Source organism: Orycteropus afer, unplaced genomic scaffold (assembly GCF_000298275.1).
Source record: "Orycteropus afer afer isolate SDZICR_OR568_19922 unplaced genomic scaffold, OryAfe1.0 scaffold00015, whole genome shotgun sequence".
In the NCBI taxonomy this organism is placed as follows: domain Eukaryota; kingdom Metazoa; phylum Chordata; class Mammalia; order Tubulidentata; family Orycteropodidae; genus Orycteropus; species Orycteropus afer.
Window position 1 is genome coordinate 15,158,485 of NW_006921602.1, and position 18,240 is coordinate 15,176,724.

At 34.6% G+C, this 18,240-nt stretch overlaps 1 protein-coding gene across 1 annotated transcript in view; it reads left to right on the plus strand.

The window, feature by feature from the left end:
• VPS13C (vacuolar protein sorting 13 homolog C) overlaps window positions 1-18,240 on the plus strand; it is a 252,418-nt gene that overhangs the window by 198,427 nt on the left and 35,751 nt on the right. Inside the window, exons 67-76 of the mRNA XM_007958262.2 lie at window positions 2,144-2,379; window positions 7,219-7,360; window positions 8,632-8,772; window positions 9,907-9,988; window positions 10,098-10,167; window positions 12,529-12,640; window positions 12,760-12,873; window positions 14,948-15,087; window positions 16,760-16,841; window positions 17,926-18,039. Of these exons, the coding sequence (XP_007956453.1) occupies window positions 2,144-2,379; window positions 7,219-7,360; window positions 8,632-8,772; window positions 9,907-9,988; window positions 10,098-10,167; window positions 12,529-12,640; window positions 12,760-12,873; window positions 14,948-15,087; window positions 16,760-16,841; window positions 17,926-18,039 (1,233 nt within the window). The remainder of the gene's footprint in view (window positions 1-2,143; window positions 2,380-7,218; window positions 7,361-8,631; window positions 8,773-9,906; window positions 9,989-10,097; window positions 10,168-12,528; window positions 12,641-12,759; window positions 12,874-14,947; window positions 15,088-16,759; window positions 16,842-17,925; window positions 18,040-18,240) is intronic.

The following is an 18,240-nucleotide window of genomic DNA, read 5'->3' on the forward strand; positions in this document are numbered from 1 at the left end:
CATTTATTAAACAAACATTGTCTTCCCCATTTAATGGATTTAGGCCCTTTTTCAAAGATCAGCTTACTACCATAGGTCATTGGATCTAGTTCTGAGTTCTCAGTTCTATTCCATTGGTCTATGTGTCTGTTGTTGTACCAATACTAGGCAGTTTTGACTACTGTGGCTGTATAGTAGGTTTTGAGATCGGGCAGTGTGAGACTTCCTCCTTTGTTGTTCTTCTTCAGTGGTGCTTTGCTTATCCAAGGTCTCTTTTCTTTCCATGTAAAGTTAGTGATTGGTTTTTCTATATCCTTAAAAATTGGTTTTTCTATATCCTTAAAAAATGTTGATGGGGTCTGAATTGGGATTGCATTCAATGTATAGATTCCTTTGGATAGAATTGACATTTTCACAATGTTCAGTGTTCCTATCCACAAGCATGGGATGTTCTTCCATTTATATAGATCTCTTATGGTTTCTTGAAGTAGTTTTTTATAGTTTTCTTTGTGCAGGTCTTTTGTGTCCCTGGTAAGATTTATTCCCAAGTATTTTATTTTGGGGGGTAGCTATTGTAAATGATACTGATTTCCTTATTTCTTTTTCAGCAATCTCTTAGCTGGTGTAGAGTAATCCAGCTGATTTTTGGATGTTGATCTTGTATGCTGCCATGATGCTAAATCTCTCAATTAGTTCTAGTAGATTTTTGACTGAGTCTTTTGAGTTTTCTAGGTATAGGATCATATCATCAGCAAATAGACATAGTTTGACTTCTTCCTTACCAATTTGGATGCCTTTGATTTCCCTTTCTTGCCTTATATGTTTGCCCTCACTTTTGTAGTGTCTTTTATTTGACAATTCTTCAGTGTTATTAGAGAGAATGCCTGCCTTTAATCTTTGCTTAAGTATAAAACATCTTAGTTTCTTCCACTTGTTTCTTCTGTGACTAATTTTTTCAGAGTCTTCTATTTCATGTCTGTAGATTAATGTAAAAGTCTTAAGGGCAAGACCACGTCTCATATATATATGTATGTTTTCAGTCTCAGCATTTAGTTTGGTATCTAGCACATAGTAGGCACTTGTACTGCCAGTTAGAATTGACTCAATGGCAGTGAGTTTGTTTCTTTTTTTTAATTATTATTATGCTCTGGTGGCATAGTGCTTAAGGCATTTGACTGCTAACCAGAAAAAGTCTGGCAGTTCAAACCCACCAGCTACTTCTTGGAAGGAAGATTGAGCAATCTATTTATGTAGCAGTACTACCTTGGAAACCCAAGGAGGAGTCACCGTGAGTTGAATCAACTTGACAGCAGTGAGTTTTATTATTATTATTATTATTATTACTGTAATTTTAAATGTTGCTATATTTGTGCTGAGCCCAGAATGAACAGTAACTGTTAGTCTTAATCTCTGAAAACACTGACCAAATCAAGCCTCAAATTTGTAAGTTCTGTAGGAAACCTGTAAAGAGCTCTGATGGTGTAGCAGTTAAGTATATTTGGCTGCTAACCAGTAGGTGAATAGTTCAAACCCATCAGCTGCTCTGTGGAAGAAAGATGAGACAATCTGCTCTTGTAAAGATTTATAGCCTTGGAAACCCAGTGGAGGTCTCTCTGCATCAGAATTGACTCAATGGCATTGAGTTTGATTTGGTTTTTTGGACGGGAAACCTATAGCCGAGAGGATTATTAGTGAATCTTAGTGCAAACTGATTGTAATTTGCATATTTGGTAACATGATTTATATAAATATTTGCTATTTTGTAAATTACTAAAACATAAAAGTAAACTAGACAAGTTTTGCCTGAAGTTGTGTTTCTAGTTAACTTCTAAATCATTCTGTTCTCCAGCTTGGAGACGAGTAAGCATCTTATGGCATTGGTGCCTTTGAAGGATATTCTTGTTGCCGCTAAATGCCCTCTGAGCACTAATTAGGAGACTCAAACTATGGTATAAAAAAATTGAACACTATTAATCTTTGTTATTGTTTGAAAAAAAATGGTTATGTTTTTAAGTAGATTATAGTTATACTTAATTTGTGTCACTTTGATATTAGTTATCTAGTTATTGTTATATCTCTTCGGCTTTTCTAATCTTTCTGTCTGTATTTCAACTTTATGTAATAAAAACTTGTGAGATTAATGAAGTCTTTCCCTCTCCCCCAGGATGAATGTGGACAGTTTCCATATGATGCAAATATCCAAATACACTGGGTATCATTCCTAGATGGCCGCCAGAGAGTTTTGCTTTTCACTGATGATGTGGCCTTGGTTTCCAAAGCACGGCAGGCAGAAGAAATGGAGCAAGCTGATCATGAAATATGCTTGTCTCTCCACAGTCTTGGGCTTTCACTGGTTAACAATGACAACAAGCAGGAAGTTTCATACATTGGGATAACCAGGTATGGGAGAAGGAAGAAAAAAGCAAAAATCTTTTAAAGGCATTTGAGTTGATAATATCCAATTTGATGAGAGTAAACAGAATGTGATACATAGGTAGTCCCTGGGTTATGAATGTGTCTTTAAATATTTAAGAGGAATTTGTAGGTGAGTGGAAACAGGAGGATATGCTTCTTATTTAGTCTTCAGTGCAAGAAAAGGCTGGAAGTCTTTTCCATTATTGAAAAGCTAAATGTCAGCAAGTGAAGGTGATTGTGATGAAGAATTTGTTGCTGGTAAGGGTTGTTTCAGTTTTTTGAAAGTGAGGGAAAATTTATATAACATTAAAGGGCAAGTAGGAGTTGTTCCTAAGTTGGACGTTCATCACCTAGGGACTGCGGGTCTTATACATTCAGTCTGCAAAACATATAGAACAGTTGTTAGCACTGCTAGTTAAAAAGCTCCAAAGATGAAAGATGACTAAGGAACTGTCTTTACATTCACAATACTCACTGACAGTTGGAGAAATAGAAGTTTGTTTCTTTCTTTGTTGTTTGTGTGTGTGTATATGTATTTTGATGAAATTATAAAAACATTGAGAAATACTACATGGACATTGTACATGGTGCAGTGGAAATACAGAGGTAGAAGCAGCTCACCTTGTGGAAGGTGGGTAACTGGAACGGGCCAGGAGAAGCCAACAGACATAAATGGGGTGGGTGGGGGAGAGGTTCACAGCATCATTAGAGGAAGCAATTATTGACATGGTCATATAATATTTAATGAGTGGTCATTTAGAATATTGTAATAGTGATGGGACTGTTTGTTTTTTCTGGTTCTGTTTATCCCTCTGTAAGAAAATATTTCAATTCATCTATTTTGACTTTTTAAAATAACTAAATTTAATGAAAGACTCATTCTTTTTTGAAGGCTGATGAGTAGAATGAATCCAATCTAGCTTTCTACTTGTTTTTGTATGGCTACTGCGCTAAGAATGGTAGGTAGTCCTTGGGTTTCCAATGTCTGACTTAGGAACAATTCCTAGTTGTCCTTTAACGTTAAAGTATGGCCTCACTTTGAAACAAATGAACCAACCCCTACTTGCAACAAAATATTCATCACAATCGTCTTCAGTTGCTGCTCTTGCAGTTTTTAAATCATTGAAAAGCCTTTGAGCCTCTTCTTGCATTGAACTAAGGCTAAATAAGAACTGTGTGTACCTGTTCCAACTTACCTACAAATTCCACTTAAAGACACACTTAGGAATATAGCTCGTTGGTAGCCTAGCTCTGGTAACGTAGTACCTAAGGCACTTGACTGCAAACCAGAAGGCTGGTAGTTCAACCCCACCAGCCACTCCTTGGCAGGAAGGTTGGGCAATCTACTTCTGTAGTGATACCACCTGGGAAGCCGAAGGAGGGGTCACTATGAGTTGGGTCTAACTTGATGGCAAATAACAACAACCTGTATTTACATTTTTATGTGGTTAGAAAAAAATCAAAAGAAATGTAATATTTTATAACACCTGAAAACTCAAATTTCAGTACCCTTAAATAAATTTTTATTGAAATACAGCCATGCTCATTCTTTTAAACATCGCTGGCTGTTTTTGCATTACTGCTTAGTACGCTACAAATCACAGTTACACAGTTATAACTTGGCAGTGTTTTGAATGCTATGAGTAACACTGTACCACGACATTTATTTTTCATTACTAAACCCACCAGTCACTCCTTGGAAGGAAGGCTGGCCTTGGAAGGAAGGCTGGGCAATCTACTTCTGTGGTGATACTGCCTCAGAAACCCAAGGACGGGTCACTATAAGTCAGATGCAACTCTACGGCAATGAGTTTTTTTTTTTTTTAAAGCATACCCATCATGTCAAAACCAGAAACATATATTTTGAATGTCACTCTTTTAAGGAACAGTGGCATGCAGATTATCTTGGTATGAAATTAAATGGCAAAGTATTATGCTTATTATATATTGACATGATAGCCATGCTAAGAATGAATGAAAAAACCAAACTTGTTGCTGTCAAATAGATTCCAACTCATGGTGACCCTGTGTTTTGGAGTAAAACCATAAGATTTTGTTGGCTGTAATCTTTACAAAAGCAGATTACCAAGCCTGCCTTTTGTGTTGCTGTTGAGTGGGTTTGAATCACAAACCTTTAGGTTAGTAGTCAAGCTCAAACTGTTTGTCCCATCCAGGGACTATTTTCTAACAGAATACAATATGTATGGACATTACCACACTAAGCACTCATCACAATATTCCCAACATAAGGGAAAGCTATGGCCAGAAAAAATATTAGAATATTTAAAGTAGAATATCTTATCACAGCAGAATTTCTTCACACACACACACTCAAACACACACACACACACACACACACACACGAAAATGAGGCTGCAACCAAAGTAAGTTTCTGAGTGACTCATTTGTTAGCCAAGCAAGGAACGCCTTTTCCCAATGGTAAGTTAGTTGAATCATTACTGATTGCAGCAGCTGAAGAAATGAGTCCAGAGAAAATAAACTTGTTTAAGATCATTAGCTTTTCAGAAAGAACAGTTGCTTGAACAGTAGTCAATTAAAAAACAAGGGAAATGATTTCCAGTGGTTTTCCTTGACTCTTGAGTCAACAGATGTTACCAATAATGCTCAATTATGTATCTGAGTTTCAGTGCTGAATTTGAAGAATTAACCTTTATGTATAGTCTGCATGGAACAACTACAGGGGAGAATATTTTAGGACAAGTTGGAGAAACAGTACACACTGAAGTGGAGTTTTCTTTTTTTTTAATTTATTATTGTGATGTGGGTGCAGATTTACAAAGCAGATTCATTTTACACACAACAGTTCACGCACAATTGGTTTCACACCCCAATTACAATCCCCAATCATAAAAAGCTCTCTTCCCACCTGTTTCCTTGGATTATGACTTCCCTGAGCCCTTTTTATCTGTGCTTTCCTGTCTGTCCAGGTTTCCCTCTAAGCAAATGCTGCCCTTCTGATGTCTCATGGTTGATTGCTCTAACTGGTTCTTCTCCCTAGGGTAGGTGGGTGCATCTCCCTGGGGTAGGTGTTCTGCTTGTAGGTGTTTCTACTGTTGGGCTGAGAGCTAATCCACTCATTTCCAGGCCCGAAGGGTAACCCAGGGCCATAGTCTCGGGGGTTCCGCCAGTCTCTATCTGGCCAGTGATTCCGGTCATTTTTGTGTTTTGAGGTAGAATCTTCTAAGATATGTTACAGCTGATGATGAAAAAGATACGTGTTGAGCAGAAAAAGGTTTAGTTGGACAGATTCACAAAGCTTGTGAAAATAATAAATAAGGTATTTAAAGCTTATTCATGGTATTCATCAGCAGATACTTTGTGGAAAATATTTTAAGTTATCAGATGTCAAATTAGTAATGTCAAACAGTGAACTTCATTCACTCTTGTGGACTACACTATCATCAGTTCTATGAATTTTTAATTTTTTTTAATGCTTTATTGTGCTTTAGGTGAAAGTTTACATAGCAAATTACTTTTCCCAATCAGTAGTTCATACACAAGTTGTTCTGTGACATTAGATCCAATTCCCACAACGTGTCAGCACTCTCCTTATATCCTCCCTGGGTTCCTCGTCCAGTTCCCTGTCCCTGCCTGTCTTCATCTTTGGTTTTGGGCAAAAGTTGCCCTAGCAATCTCGTATAGTTGATTTCATTAAAGTCATTTCAATGAAACTAACATTGTTTTAATCACAAGTAATGTCGAGCTGTTTTCTATACTTCCTGTTCTATCCAAAGTTAAAACAAGAAGAAGCAAGATTCCCACACAAATATGCAGTGGATATATTTTCTTACCTGCAGCTACTGTTCTAGTAACATTATTTCTGACCTTGATACACATGTAAAGGAAACTTCCACATTTCAAAATTCTCAGCTGTGCAAGTAAGGAGCTTCCATCCAACCTTCATTTGGAAGTGACTGGTCTACAGTGTATTAACTTGCTATAAAAAAGCAAATATCAAGAAAAGAATCTAATAGAATTCTATAAATGACTTTCAAACAATGAATATCTCCATTTAAAAATATACTTATGGATTGCTATTAATATTTGACAGTACCTACAAGACAACCATATGGAGCAGTTCTATTCTGTAACACATGGGATCACTATGAGTTGGAATTGAGTTAACAGTGGGTTTGGAATTTTTATTTATTTGTTTTTTAAAATCTGTGAAAAGGTGTTTTTAAAGATGCTTATTACAGATCATTACCAATCAGCATTGACATGACCATTTGTGATCGATTTTGATAATAGGGAAAATTAATTTAAGTGAAATGTTACTTACTCCTCCACAGAAGATACTTATTTTTTATTATTATTATTAGAACTATTTTTTTAAAAGAATTGTACTCAATTATTTATATTTTGAACTTTGTCAGTAAAAAAAATTTATGAAGGGTTTGTTTTCTTTCTTATTATAAAAACACAAACCCACAGCCATCAAATCAGTTGTGACTCACAGTGATCCCCATTGGGTTTCCAAGGCTGTAAATCGTTAGGGAAATAGATTACTCCATCTTTATTCCACAGGGTGGCTGGTGGGTTTGAGAGCTCTTTTCTTGTTATAGAAGTGCCTACATAATAACCATGATTTACCTCCTAGCCTTCAAAACCTAAAATATTTAATATATGTACCTTTTCAGAAAAAGTTTGCCAACCCTTTACTAATTGATGTCAGCTGTGTGATAGAGAAACATTTTCCTCTGCCCCCTTTTCTTGCATACTTTTGCAGCACTTTGGGGTTGAATGACAGTTCCATAATCCTAAATATGTATTCCTAATATAATTTTTTGTGAATTGTTTTAGTTCTGGTGTTGTTTGGGAGATGAAGCCAAAACAAAAATGGAAGCCTTTTAGTCAAAAGCAAATAATATTGTTGGAACAAGCCTATCAGAAATACCAGGTATCAGGAGATCATGGCTGGATTAAACTAGACAATAATTTTGAGGTACGCCAAAATTTGTTTTAGCTTTGAGGTGTGTTTGAGTAGTGCTGATGGTCTTAGTGAAGAAGTAAAATTTTATTGTCTAAGTAAATTCTGTATACAGAAACTAATTTATTAGTAAATACATTATTAATAGGATTGGAATGATTAGCACATTTTTAATTTAAATACATTGTTGTTGTGTTGTGTTGTTATGTGCCGTTGAGTCCGACCCAACTCACAGTGACCCCTCCTTTGGCTGCCAAGGCAGTATCACTATGGAAGTAGATTGCCCAACCTTCCTTCCAAGGAGTGGCTGGTGGGTTTGAACCGCCAGCCTTCTGGTTAGCAGTCAGGTGCCTTAGGCACTATGCTACCAAAGCTCCCTAAAATACATTACATTGTTATTAAGTCATGACCTGTGAAAAAGAACTTGAACCTGTTTCTTTTCTGTATTCTTACAATTGGTTCTGTATACAAGTCAGATAGTTTCATGAAATTTGTTTTGTTTTGTATAAGTTTATGGAGAAATTAAGGTTACTATTATAACTTTTTCTCTTATATTTTGAATCGTATCAGTGTAGTATATTGCTAAATAAATACTGTGTAAAATTACATATTTCGATGATGAAAAACCTATACAAACCCAGCTCAATTAAATTTGTTAAGTGTGAATGATTATTGTACATAAGTAGGTGTCCACAAAGTAAAAGTATGCCCTGTATGGACCCTTACAAACTGAAGCTAAAAATAACCTTTGCTTTAAGAAGGTCCCAGAAGTTTGACTGCAATTGCTAGCTTGCTCTGGGTCAGTCATAACAGTTTTAGTTACTCTCTATCTTTGATATCTGGTCACCAGATTTGCTCCCCATCCCCATAAATGTTGGCCATGCTCATATGAAAAAAGCAAAGCAAAACAAAACCCTGCACAGTTAGTGTCAGATACAAATAAACGACTGTTGTTTTTGTTGTGTGCCATCAAGTCAATTCCAACTTATGATGACCCTATTCACCATCATAAAACAAAATTTATTTAAGGATTGTCTATTATTGAAGTTTATTTTAAGAATATGAAGTGTATTTATTTCTCAATTGAAATGTTTCCCTCATAACTTTGGTAGAAGAGTGATGGAGGCTGCTTCAGTGATCTCAACTGTAGAGCACCTTAGGGAACATCTTTTGTTGAGATATAAAGATATTTTTCCCTTTCGGTTTCATAGGTATAGAGATATTTAAAATGGTGTAACTACACTGCTAGTACCAATTCATTACAAAAACGTGCTTTTTCATTCCAGGTGAATTTTGACAAAGTCCCAATGGAAATGCGCTTCCCTATTCGGTGCCCAATTAAACGAGATTTTTTATCAGGAATTCAGATTGAACTAAAGCAGTCTCCTCACCAGAGAAGTTTAAGGGCCAGGTTGTACTGGCTCCAGGTAACGCTGTCATCCTCAATTAAATAGATGTATCTAATTATTTTGGCAATCTTGGGGATGAAATTTCTTTTTACAGGCTTATAAAATACATTTTAGTTAGAATCTTTTCATTAATATATTTTCTTCCCCTTCTCTGATGTATTCTGTGAATTCTACATTTTAGTTCAAGTCCAAAGTCCTTTAACCTGACCAGTTAGCCAGCAAGAGTATTTTCTTGTGTACTGAAACTATGATTTTTAATATTCCTTTGAGTTTGTCACAGAACTCCAAAATAAGATTTTTCTTTGTCATTCTTCAAGGGAAGGAGCAGGGCTTTATTGAAGCTTGTTTTGGGATATTACTTTCCTTTGTCCCTTCCCTCCTGCATTTAAACTTTTCAGTAGTATTTAGGATATATTTTTCTTCTTTCTACTTCCCTTAAAATTTCATACTCGTTTTTGTTTAAACTTTATTTAAATTATAGAGAGTTGAAAACTCATGATCCTAGGTACAAATATTTCCATTAATGGTATACATTCTGCACAGGGTTAATGCAATTATGAGGGTATTTTGTGTATTCTGTTATATACAAGCTTGGCCTTACTGAGATAAATAAAGTTTTACAGATTTAAAGTGAAGCTTTTTTTTTTTTTTTAATTTTTTACTGTGATTTGGGTACAGATTTGTAAAGCAGATTCATTTTAGTCTCAACAATTCATGCACATTTGCTTTCACAGCCCTCATTAAAATCCCCAACCATAAAAAGCTGTCCTCCCCTCTCCTCCCTGTGACTACTCCTCCCCTATACCCTTCTTATCTATGCATTCCTGTCTGCCCAGCTTTGCCTCTGTGTGAATGCTGCCCCTTTGATGTCTCATGGTTGATTGCTATAAGGTGTACATCTCCCTAGGATGCATGGTTACATCTCCCTGGGGTAGGTGCTCTTGTTGTAGGTCTTTCTACTGTTGGTCTGAGAGCTAATCCACAGAAGTGAGTCCATTTCCAGGCTTGAAGGGTAACTCGGGGCCAAACTTCCAATAGCACCACATATATGCACACATACTTAATTATGATGAAATTAGTGGCTTCTTCTAAAATATTGTCTCTGCAACCAAAAGGTTAAATCTGCTGTGTTGGTTTTTCTTTTTTTTTCAGGTTGATAATCAGTTACCAGGTACAATGTTCCCTGTTGTATTTCATCCTGTGGCCCCTCCAAAATCTATTGCTTTAGATTCAGGTAAAAAAAGAAAATTAAGTTGAGATATACCCTATTATAAAATTTAAGTAAACATTTTTTTGGTCTAGTATAAAGTTTTATTGGGTTTTTCTTGTTTTTTTCCTCTTAGAGCCCAAACCTTTCATTGATGTGAGTGTTATAACAAGATTTAATGAGTACAGTAAAGTCTTACAGTTTAAGTAAGTAAAACTACCCTTGTTTATCTAAGGGAATTTAAAGTGAGACTCTACTTTGAAAATAAATTTTACTCTTTGAGAAAGTGACTTTTACATAAAATTATTTTCTACCTGAGTGTATTAATCTACTGTTGATCAGGTAATTTTTATCTTGAAACTTAATTTAATAAATGAACTGAACAGAAGATTTCAAAGGGCAGTTCAAGAAGACGAAGTAAAGTGTTATAGTGAAATGTGCAAAGACCTGGAGTTAGAAAACTAAAAGAGAAGAACACACTCAATATTTCTGAAGCAGAAAAAACTGAAGAAAATGTTCAAGCCTCAAATTGCAATATTGAAGGCTTTTATGGGCAAAATGTAAAATGACACAGGAAGCATCAAAAGAAGATGTAACACAGAGTCACTGTACTAAAAAGACTTGGTCAACACTTAACCATTTCAAGAGGTAGCATATGATCAAGAACTGATGGTATTGATGGTTTAATATGATAGTACTGAAGGAAGGAGTCTGACCTTCACTGAAGGCATTGGCAGAAAAACAAGGCTCCGGAAATTGATGGCGTACCCATGGAGATGTTTCAACAAATGGATACAGTATTAGAGGTGGTCACTCATCTGTGCCAAGAAGTTTGGAAAATAGCTACCTGGCTGGCTGACTGGAAGAAATCCACATTCATGCCCATCTAGAAAAAGGTGATCCAACAGACTGCAGAAATTGTCAAATAATATCATTAATATTATAAGTAAGAAATATTTTGCTGAAGATAACTGAAAAATATTTGTAGCAATACATCAACAGAAACAGCCAGAAAATCAGCCAGATTTGGAAGAGGACATGGAACAAGGGATATCATTGCTGTTACCAGATGGATCTTGGCTGAAAGCAGATAATACCTCAAAAAGGTTTACCGTGTCTTCTTGACTATACAAAGAGATAGTCTTTCGGGTCATTCATAACAATTTATGATAACATTATGAAGAATGCAAATTCCACAACACTTAAGTGTGCTCACGGGGAACCTGTACATAGACCAAGAGATGGTCATTCAAACAGAACAAGGAAATACTGAGTGATTTAAAATCAGGAAAGGTGTTTGTTAAGGTTGTATCCTTTCACTGTAGTTATTCAATCTGTATGTTGAACTGGAAATCCAAGAAGCTGCATTATATGAAAAAGAACATGGCATCAGGATTGGAGGAAGGCTCATTAACCAATTAGTATGCCGATTACATAACCTTGCTTGCTTAATGTGAAGAGGACTTGAAATGCACATTGATGAAGATCAGTATATGACACTTGAATGTAAAGAAAACAAAAATCCCTATACCTGGATCTGTAAGCAAATTGTGACAAATGGAGAAAAGATTGAAGTTGTCTAGGATTTCATTTTACTTGGATCCACAGTCAATGTCAATGGAAACAGCAATTAAGAAAATCATCTGTCGTATTGTATTGGGCATAGATGTCACTTTGATGTTTAAGGTGCCCCTGACCCAAGCCATGGTACTTTCAGAAGCCTCATGTGCATGTGAGAAGCTAGACAATGAATAAAGAAGATCATAGAAGAATTGATGCATTTGAATTTTGGTGTTGGTGAAGAATATTGAATGAACCCTTGACTACTAGAAGAACAAACAAATATGTGTTGAAGGAAGTACAGCTGGAAAGCTCCTTAGAAGCAAGAATAGCCAGAGTCTGTCTCTTGTACATTGGTCATATTGTCACAAGGGACTAATCCCTGGAGAAGGACATCATGCTGCAGCAAAAAAGATGACCCTCAGTGAGATGAATTGACAGAGTGGCTGCAACAATGGGCTCAAACATAGCAATGATTGTGAGGCTGGCACAGGACCAGACAGTACTTTGTTCTGTTGTACATAGGGTCACTATGAGTTGGAAACAACTCAAACAACACCTCACAACAATAGAATAATACATTTTAAAATATAAAATCCCTTCAACTACCTTCTCCTTTTTGTAGACCCAGTTATAATATGAAACAGTGAAATATAAATGCTGTATATGTTGGTGAGCTCTGTTCTTTAAAGCAATTGTTGTAAACTTTAAAATTTGGGTGGTACATGCTCCATCATCCAGTTGTGTTTGTCTCTTCTGTGACATCATGAATGTGGGTATGTTGGACTTTATATGTTAAGTGGTAATAAGCAATGTTACCACTGAAACTTAATATATGTCTCAATCTAAATTGACTTCAATTTTATTAGCATAACGTTTTTTAAAGAGATGAATGAACTACATATTACTGTGGCTTTTAGCCAAAAACAAAGTTGTAACATTGAAAATTATCAGGTTTGATAAACACCTTTTCCTGCCTTTATTTGATTTTTTTTTTGTCCCCTTAGGTATTTTATGGTCCTCATTCAGGAAATGGCCTTAAAAGTTGATCAAGGGTTTCTAGGAGCTATAGTTGCATTGTTTACCCCAACAACTGACCCTGAAGCTGAAAACAACCGGGTAACAATTTTTTATTTCTTGGCAGAGTCATAAAATTAAAAAAAGTTAAATCAGCTTTTTTTTTTAACTGTCATAAAGAGAAAAGTTAAAATAGAAATTCTTGGTTTAATTTTTTTCAGACAAAGTTAATCCAACAAGACATTGATGCTCTGAACACAGAATTAATGGAGACTTCAATGACTGATATGTCAGTTCTTAGTTTCTTTGAACATTTCCATATTTCTCCTATTAAGGTTTGTTGTAATGATTATTTTTAAAATTTAGAAAAATTGTTGTGGAACTTATAAAGAATCTGTGTAGATATGTAGGTTTTAATTTGTTGCATCAAATATTTGGCAGAATTTTTTTTGATTAATTGAAATAATTAAGACAATACTATGAGGGGTCACTGTGAGTCAGGGCCAACTTGATGGCACATAACAACAACAACAACAAATGTAACATGTACAGCCATAATTTCCACAGAGAAACCACTAGTGCATTTTCTCTGGTCCTGAATTAATAACCCCTTCGTTCAAGGAAGAAGCTGACAAAAGCATTTCTTAATTAAGCATAGAAGTGCCCACCAACATTTAATGTTTTGGTTGCACTCTGTAACTACTTTCACTGTCTAAACAGAAAGCTATAATGGTGCCTTAGTCACAATGTGAAAATGCTGAAGTAGGTATTATACTGTTGATGTGGTTTTTCCTCTCTCTTCCAAAATTTAATTGTAGCTAAGAGAGTGGAAAATTGGATACCTTTCACTTGCCTGATTTTGTACTTTATGAACCCATTTTCTTTTCTCCTTTTGTTCTTTTTAGCTTTTAAAGGGGACGGTGATTGTTCATTGAATTCACAAGTGCTACCAACTGTAATGGTCTAAACTTGTGTAATGGGCCACATTTACAATTAAGTAACTTTTAAAATATTGATGATCCTTTACGTTCTCAGAAACTTTATGGTACATTATTTCACTTGAGTTCACCAACCAATTCAGATAAATGAATAGGTTTATAAAATAGAATTATTTTAAATTGATAAATCAAATTTATGACATCAGACATATCCATAGTGTTAGATTTAAAATTGATATTGTTTTATTATAGTAAGTTATACACCATTTCTTTTTCATTACTAAGGGAAAATCTGATATTTATGAGATTGAATAGTACTTTCAACAAATATCTTAATGGCTACTATCAAAGTTGCCGTGGGAACTACAATATAGCTTCATGGAGCTAATTATCTAAGATCTTTTAATGACTGGCAGTTTACCTAATCATGTTCTTAAATACCGTAGGAATTATTCCATGAACTTGAGTAATGAATATTATGAAGCATAGTTATTTTCTTATTCCATGGTGACTTGGCTCTAGGTTGAAGTTGGATCTCTGTCCACCTGAGCTTGCCTTTTTTGGGTTCCAGCACTCCCTGACTCTGAAGGTGGACAGAAGTCCACATCAGAGAGTAAGCAGGCTTTCCTGGCCTTGTCCCAAGTCTGCTCTACTTGAACTCTGTTAGGTACTGTGTTTTGGGAATGACAGAATGAGACAGAATCCTGTGTTTAATTTCCACATGTCACATTACATTTTGCCTGTGCTTTGGTTTACTGTTGCACTAATGATAGTCCGACATAAAGAAGCAGAAGCTAAATGGAAATGTGTGATTTTCATGTTTAAGTACTGAGATAGAAGTGTATGTAAAACTAATTATTCGTTTTCAAAATTTATTTGGCAATTTAATAGTTGCCATAACTGGGGAGCTCTGGTAGCATAGTGGCTAAGGCACTTGACTGCTAACCAGAAGGCTGGTGGTTCAAACTCACCAGCCACTCCTCAGAAGGAAGATGGGGCAATCTACTTCTGTAGTGATACTGCCTCGGAAACCCAAGGAGGGGTCACTATGAACCGGGTCCAACCCAACAGCACATAACAACAACAACAACATAACTGGTTTAGCTTAATTGGATAAGAATCAAGGATTATCTGTTATTTTGACTGGCAGACTATGTGCCAGTTAATGTCTTTCTTCATAAAACTATTATGCTGTTTTTATAAAGTTTTCTCTTTATGAACACAATGGTATGTGTGTATGTATACACTTTTAGTAAAATAAACCTCTATTTTTGGAACAGACTAATTTGTATTTTATGAAAAAGTAGATATGAGAATAGATATGAGTGGATTTTTATGTAATGTGTAGAGTGACACCTAATACCTTTCTTTAGGACTGTAATGAAAGACCTAAAATTTGTATCTGGAAGATCTGATTTCTACATGTATAACTTTTTTTAGATTTCTTTCATTGAAAATTTTTCTCTTTTAGTTGCATTTGAGTCTGTCTTTGGGTTCTGGAAGTGAAGAATCAGACAAAGAAAAACAAGAAATGATTGCAATTCTTTCTGTCAACTTGCTATTGAAAAGCATAGGTGCAACTCTGACTGATGTGGATGATCTTATATTTAAGTAAGATTTGTGTTTAAGCATATTTGTAGGTATTTGTGCCAAGGTCATAATTCTGGACATTCTCTCCTTTGGTGCTAGAATGTTAGTTTAGGAAAATGATAGCTTAATAATACTTAGGGAGTTTGGTCTTTTTCTAATTATATCCCGTGAGTGTAATTTTATTAATAAAGATAAGGTAAAGAGTTCTTGTATTTTCTTTGATTACCTATTTCAAAAGAATACACTAATTTCAAAGGGAAATTGAATTATTTTAGTATATTATAAATTGATCGTGTTTTAAAACAGTTATATTGAGAAACTATTGTGACAGGGTAGTGAGATTTCAGTAGCGTCCTATGGTAAAGTATAGAGAATAAGAACTCACTGCCGTATTCACTATGAGAATATTTCTATGTGCCAGGAACTTGTAAATTTAATAAATGTTTATTAAATTTTGGAACAGGTAGTTGGGAGAAAATAACTTCATTTAGATGATCTAAATTGACAACTACTAAATTTCAGAGTGATTGAAGGACTGAAAAAAAGAAGAAAGTTCATTATTATCAAATCTCTGAGTAGAGGAAGTCTTTCTAAGCTTAAAAGAAATGGAAAGAATTCCAGTGGAAAATATAAAATAAATTTGGCCACATTAAAATTAATCGCTTTATAACAAAATCATTGAAGACATTTATAAAACAAAGAACTAGGAAAATATAATGATGCGTATGACAGAGAAGAATTTATAGTTCTTATATTAAAAAGTAGTAAAAAAAAAAAAAACAAACCTGAAGCATAACAGACTTTCACCCAGCCCCTGGAGCTGGCATTTTGAACAGTACAGTGGCAAGAAGACAGTAAGAGATAATTCACAAAAGAGAAGATAAAAGTGGTGAATAGATAATTTTTTTAAAAAAATCAACTTTATTAGTTATCAAAGAATACATGGAAATTAAAGCAAGTTATCAAAGATATAAAAATATAAACAATTCTATTACTAGAATGGGTTTGAAAAATGGACACTCCCCCACCCCCTTTTTTTTGTATTCTTAGGATAAGTGGAAAATGATATATGTCAAAAGCCTTAAATATTTTGGCGGTCTTTCACTTGGTAATTCTGTTTTTGGGTATTCAGTCTAAAAACTATTCTTGAAATATGAAAGACCATAAGACACATACGGAAACATTAATTATTATTCCAAGAATTAGAAATGTCTGACAGTAGAGGAATTGTTCATTATGAAAACACCCACATGATAGAATGCTGTACAACCATTAAAAATGGTTAGATAGAATTTTGAATAACGTGGAGAAATGCTTATCTACAATATTGCATATAAAAGTGACATACCATATGTTTTAAATATTTTGAAATTGCATAGAAAAGAAAAGAAGAAATTCAAAGTGAGAATCGATGAGAAGAAAAAACTTAAAAACCCACTAGGTGGTGGTGGGGTTATGGATGACTTCTTAAAAACTTTTTACTGTATAAGTCTTACTGCAAGACTTACTGAGAATATCCTGTGTTTATAATAATTTTATTATCAAAATATTAGGGTATAATTCTATATTGTTTGAGGCAGATGTGCAAATTTAATTGTGAAAGAATTAGCTATGATTAATATTTTAAAGAAATATTAAGTACCCCTTTTTCAGGTTATAATTTTAGTCCCTTTGAATGTTTTTCTTTTCCTAGACTTGCTTATTATGAAATTCGCTATCAGTTTTACAAGAGGGATCAGCTCATTTGGAGTGTCATTAGACATTACAGTGAACAGGTAATTTCCTGTCATAGTAGCTTATAAGGAACATGTTTCATAAAATATCAAAACAAAGTGTTTGTATGAGATTGTACAGTATGCAGTGTTTAACTAATTTGCGTCAGTTAGCAATCTTGTTGTTTAGTAGTTTTTTTATTTCCTTCTTTCCTCACTATATACTCTTATTAAAAAGTTTCCTCCAGTGCCTTTTTCCTTTTGTGATTATACAGTTGCCGCTTTTGGAAAGAATAGTAATTTAGAGTTCATTATACTTTATTTCTTCAGTGATACAGTCTTTAACTGTAGTATAGTAAAATTGTGAAAGGAAATCTAAGCCAGGTTCTTCCCTCCCCATGCCTCAGTTAGTCTGTGGTTCAGATGTCACAGAAAGACATAGTAGTTTTTACAGGCCACTCGAGTGCCATTACTATATCATGGAACTCAGGGTGACATTCACCTCTTCTTCTTTTGATGGAAGATTTTTCTCTTATGATATGTATAGACATTCTGGTTTTTACATGCTCAACTAAACATAAATTTTCACTTGTTTTGGTTGCTAATTATTCCCTATCTAATACTAATAGTGATAACAAGATAATCATACTAACAATTTTGAACTATATACTTAATGTGCATAATCAGTCATACAAAATCAGTGTAAGCTCCTATTTTATAGATGAGAAAACACAGGCCTATAGAGCTTACGTGACTTTTTGAAGATCACATAACTGATAAATAGCAGAGCTGTACCTCAAACTCAAGTAAAGTACTAGCATCATGCTTGGCATGTAACCAAACCAAAAACCAAACTCACTGCTGTTGAATCTATTCTGACTCATAGCAAACCCTACAGAGTTTCCAAGGCTGTAAACCTTTATGGAGCTAACCACCTCATCTATCTTCTGTAGAGTGGCTAGTGGGTTTGACCAGCAACCTCCTAGTTAGCAGCCAGATGCCTTAACCATGGTAGTGGTTATTCCACACTGCTTTCCTTTAACATATACCTAATTAAATCAATAATCAACCCTCCATCTTTTTTTTATCCTTATTGTATCTTAGAACAGTAGCAAAAGACGTAATTTATTTTTTTTCTTTCTTTTAGTTCTTGAAACAGATGTATGTCCTTGTGTTGGGTTTAGATGTGCTTGGAAACCCATTTGGATTAATTAGAGGTCTGTCTGAAGGAGTTGAAGCTTTATTTTACGAACCCTTCCAGGTATTCTTTTTTATTTTTTAACTATAAATATAGAAAGATGGGTTTTTTTAAATTTCTTTACAGGCTAATAATAATTTATATATTAATTATATCTGGTAATTAAATAATAGTCAAATAACAAAAATATATAATTTTTATATTTTTATTTAAAAGGTCTTGAAATGACACTGAAAGATAGTTTTAGAATTAATTGAGCTATCT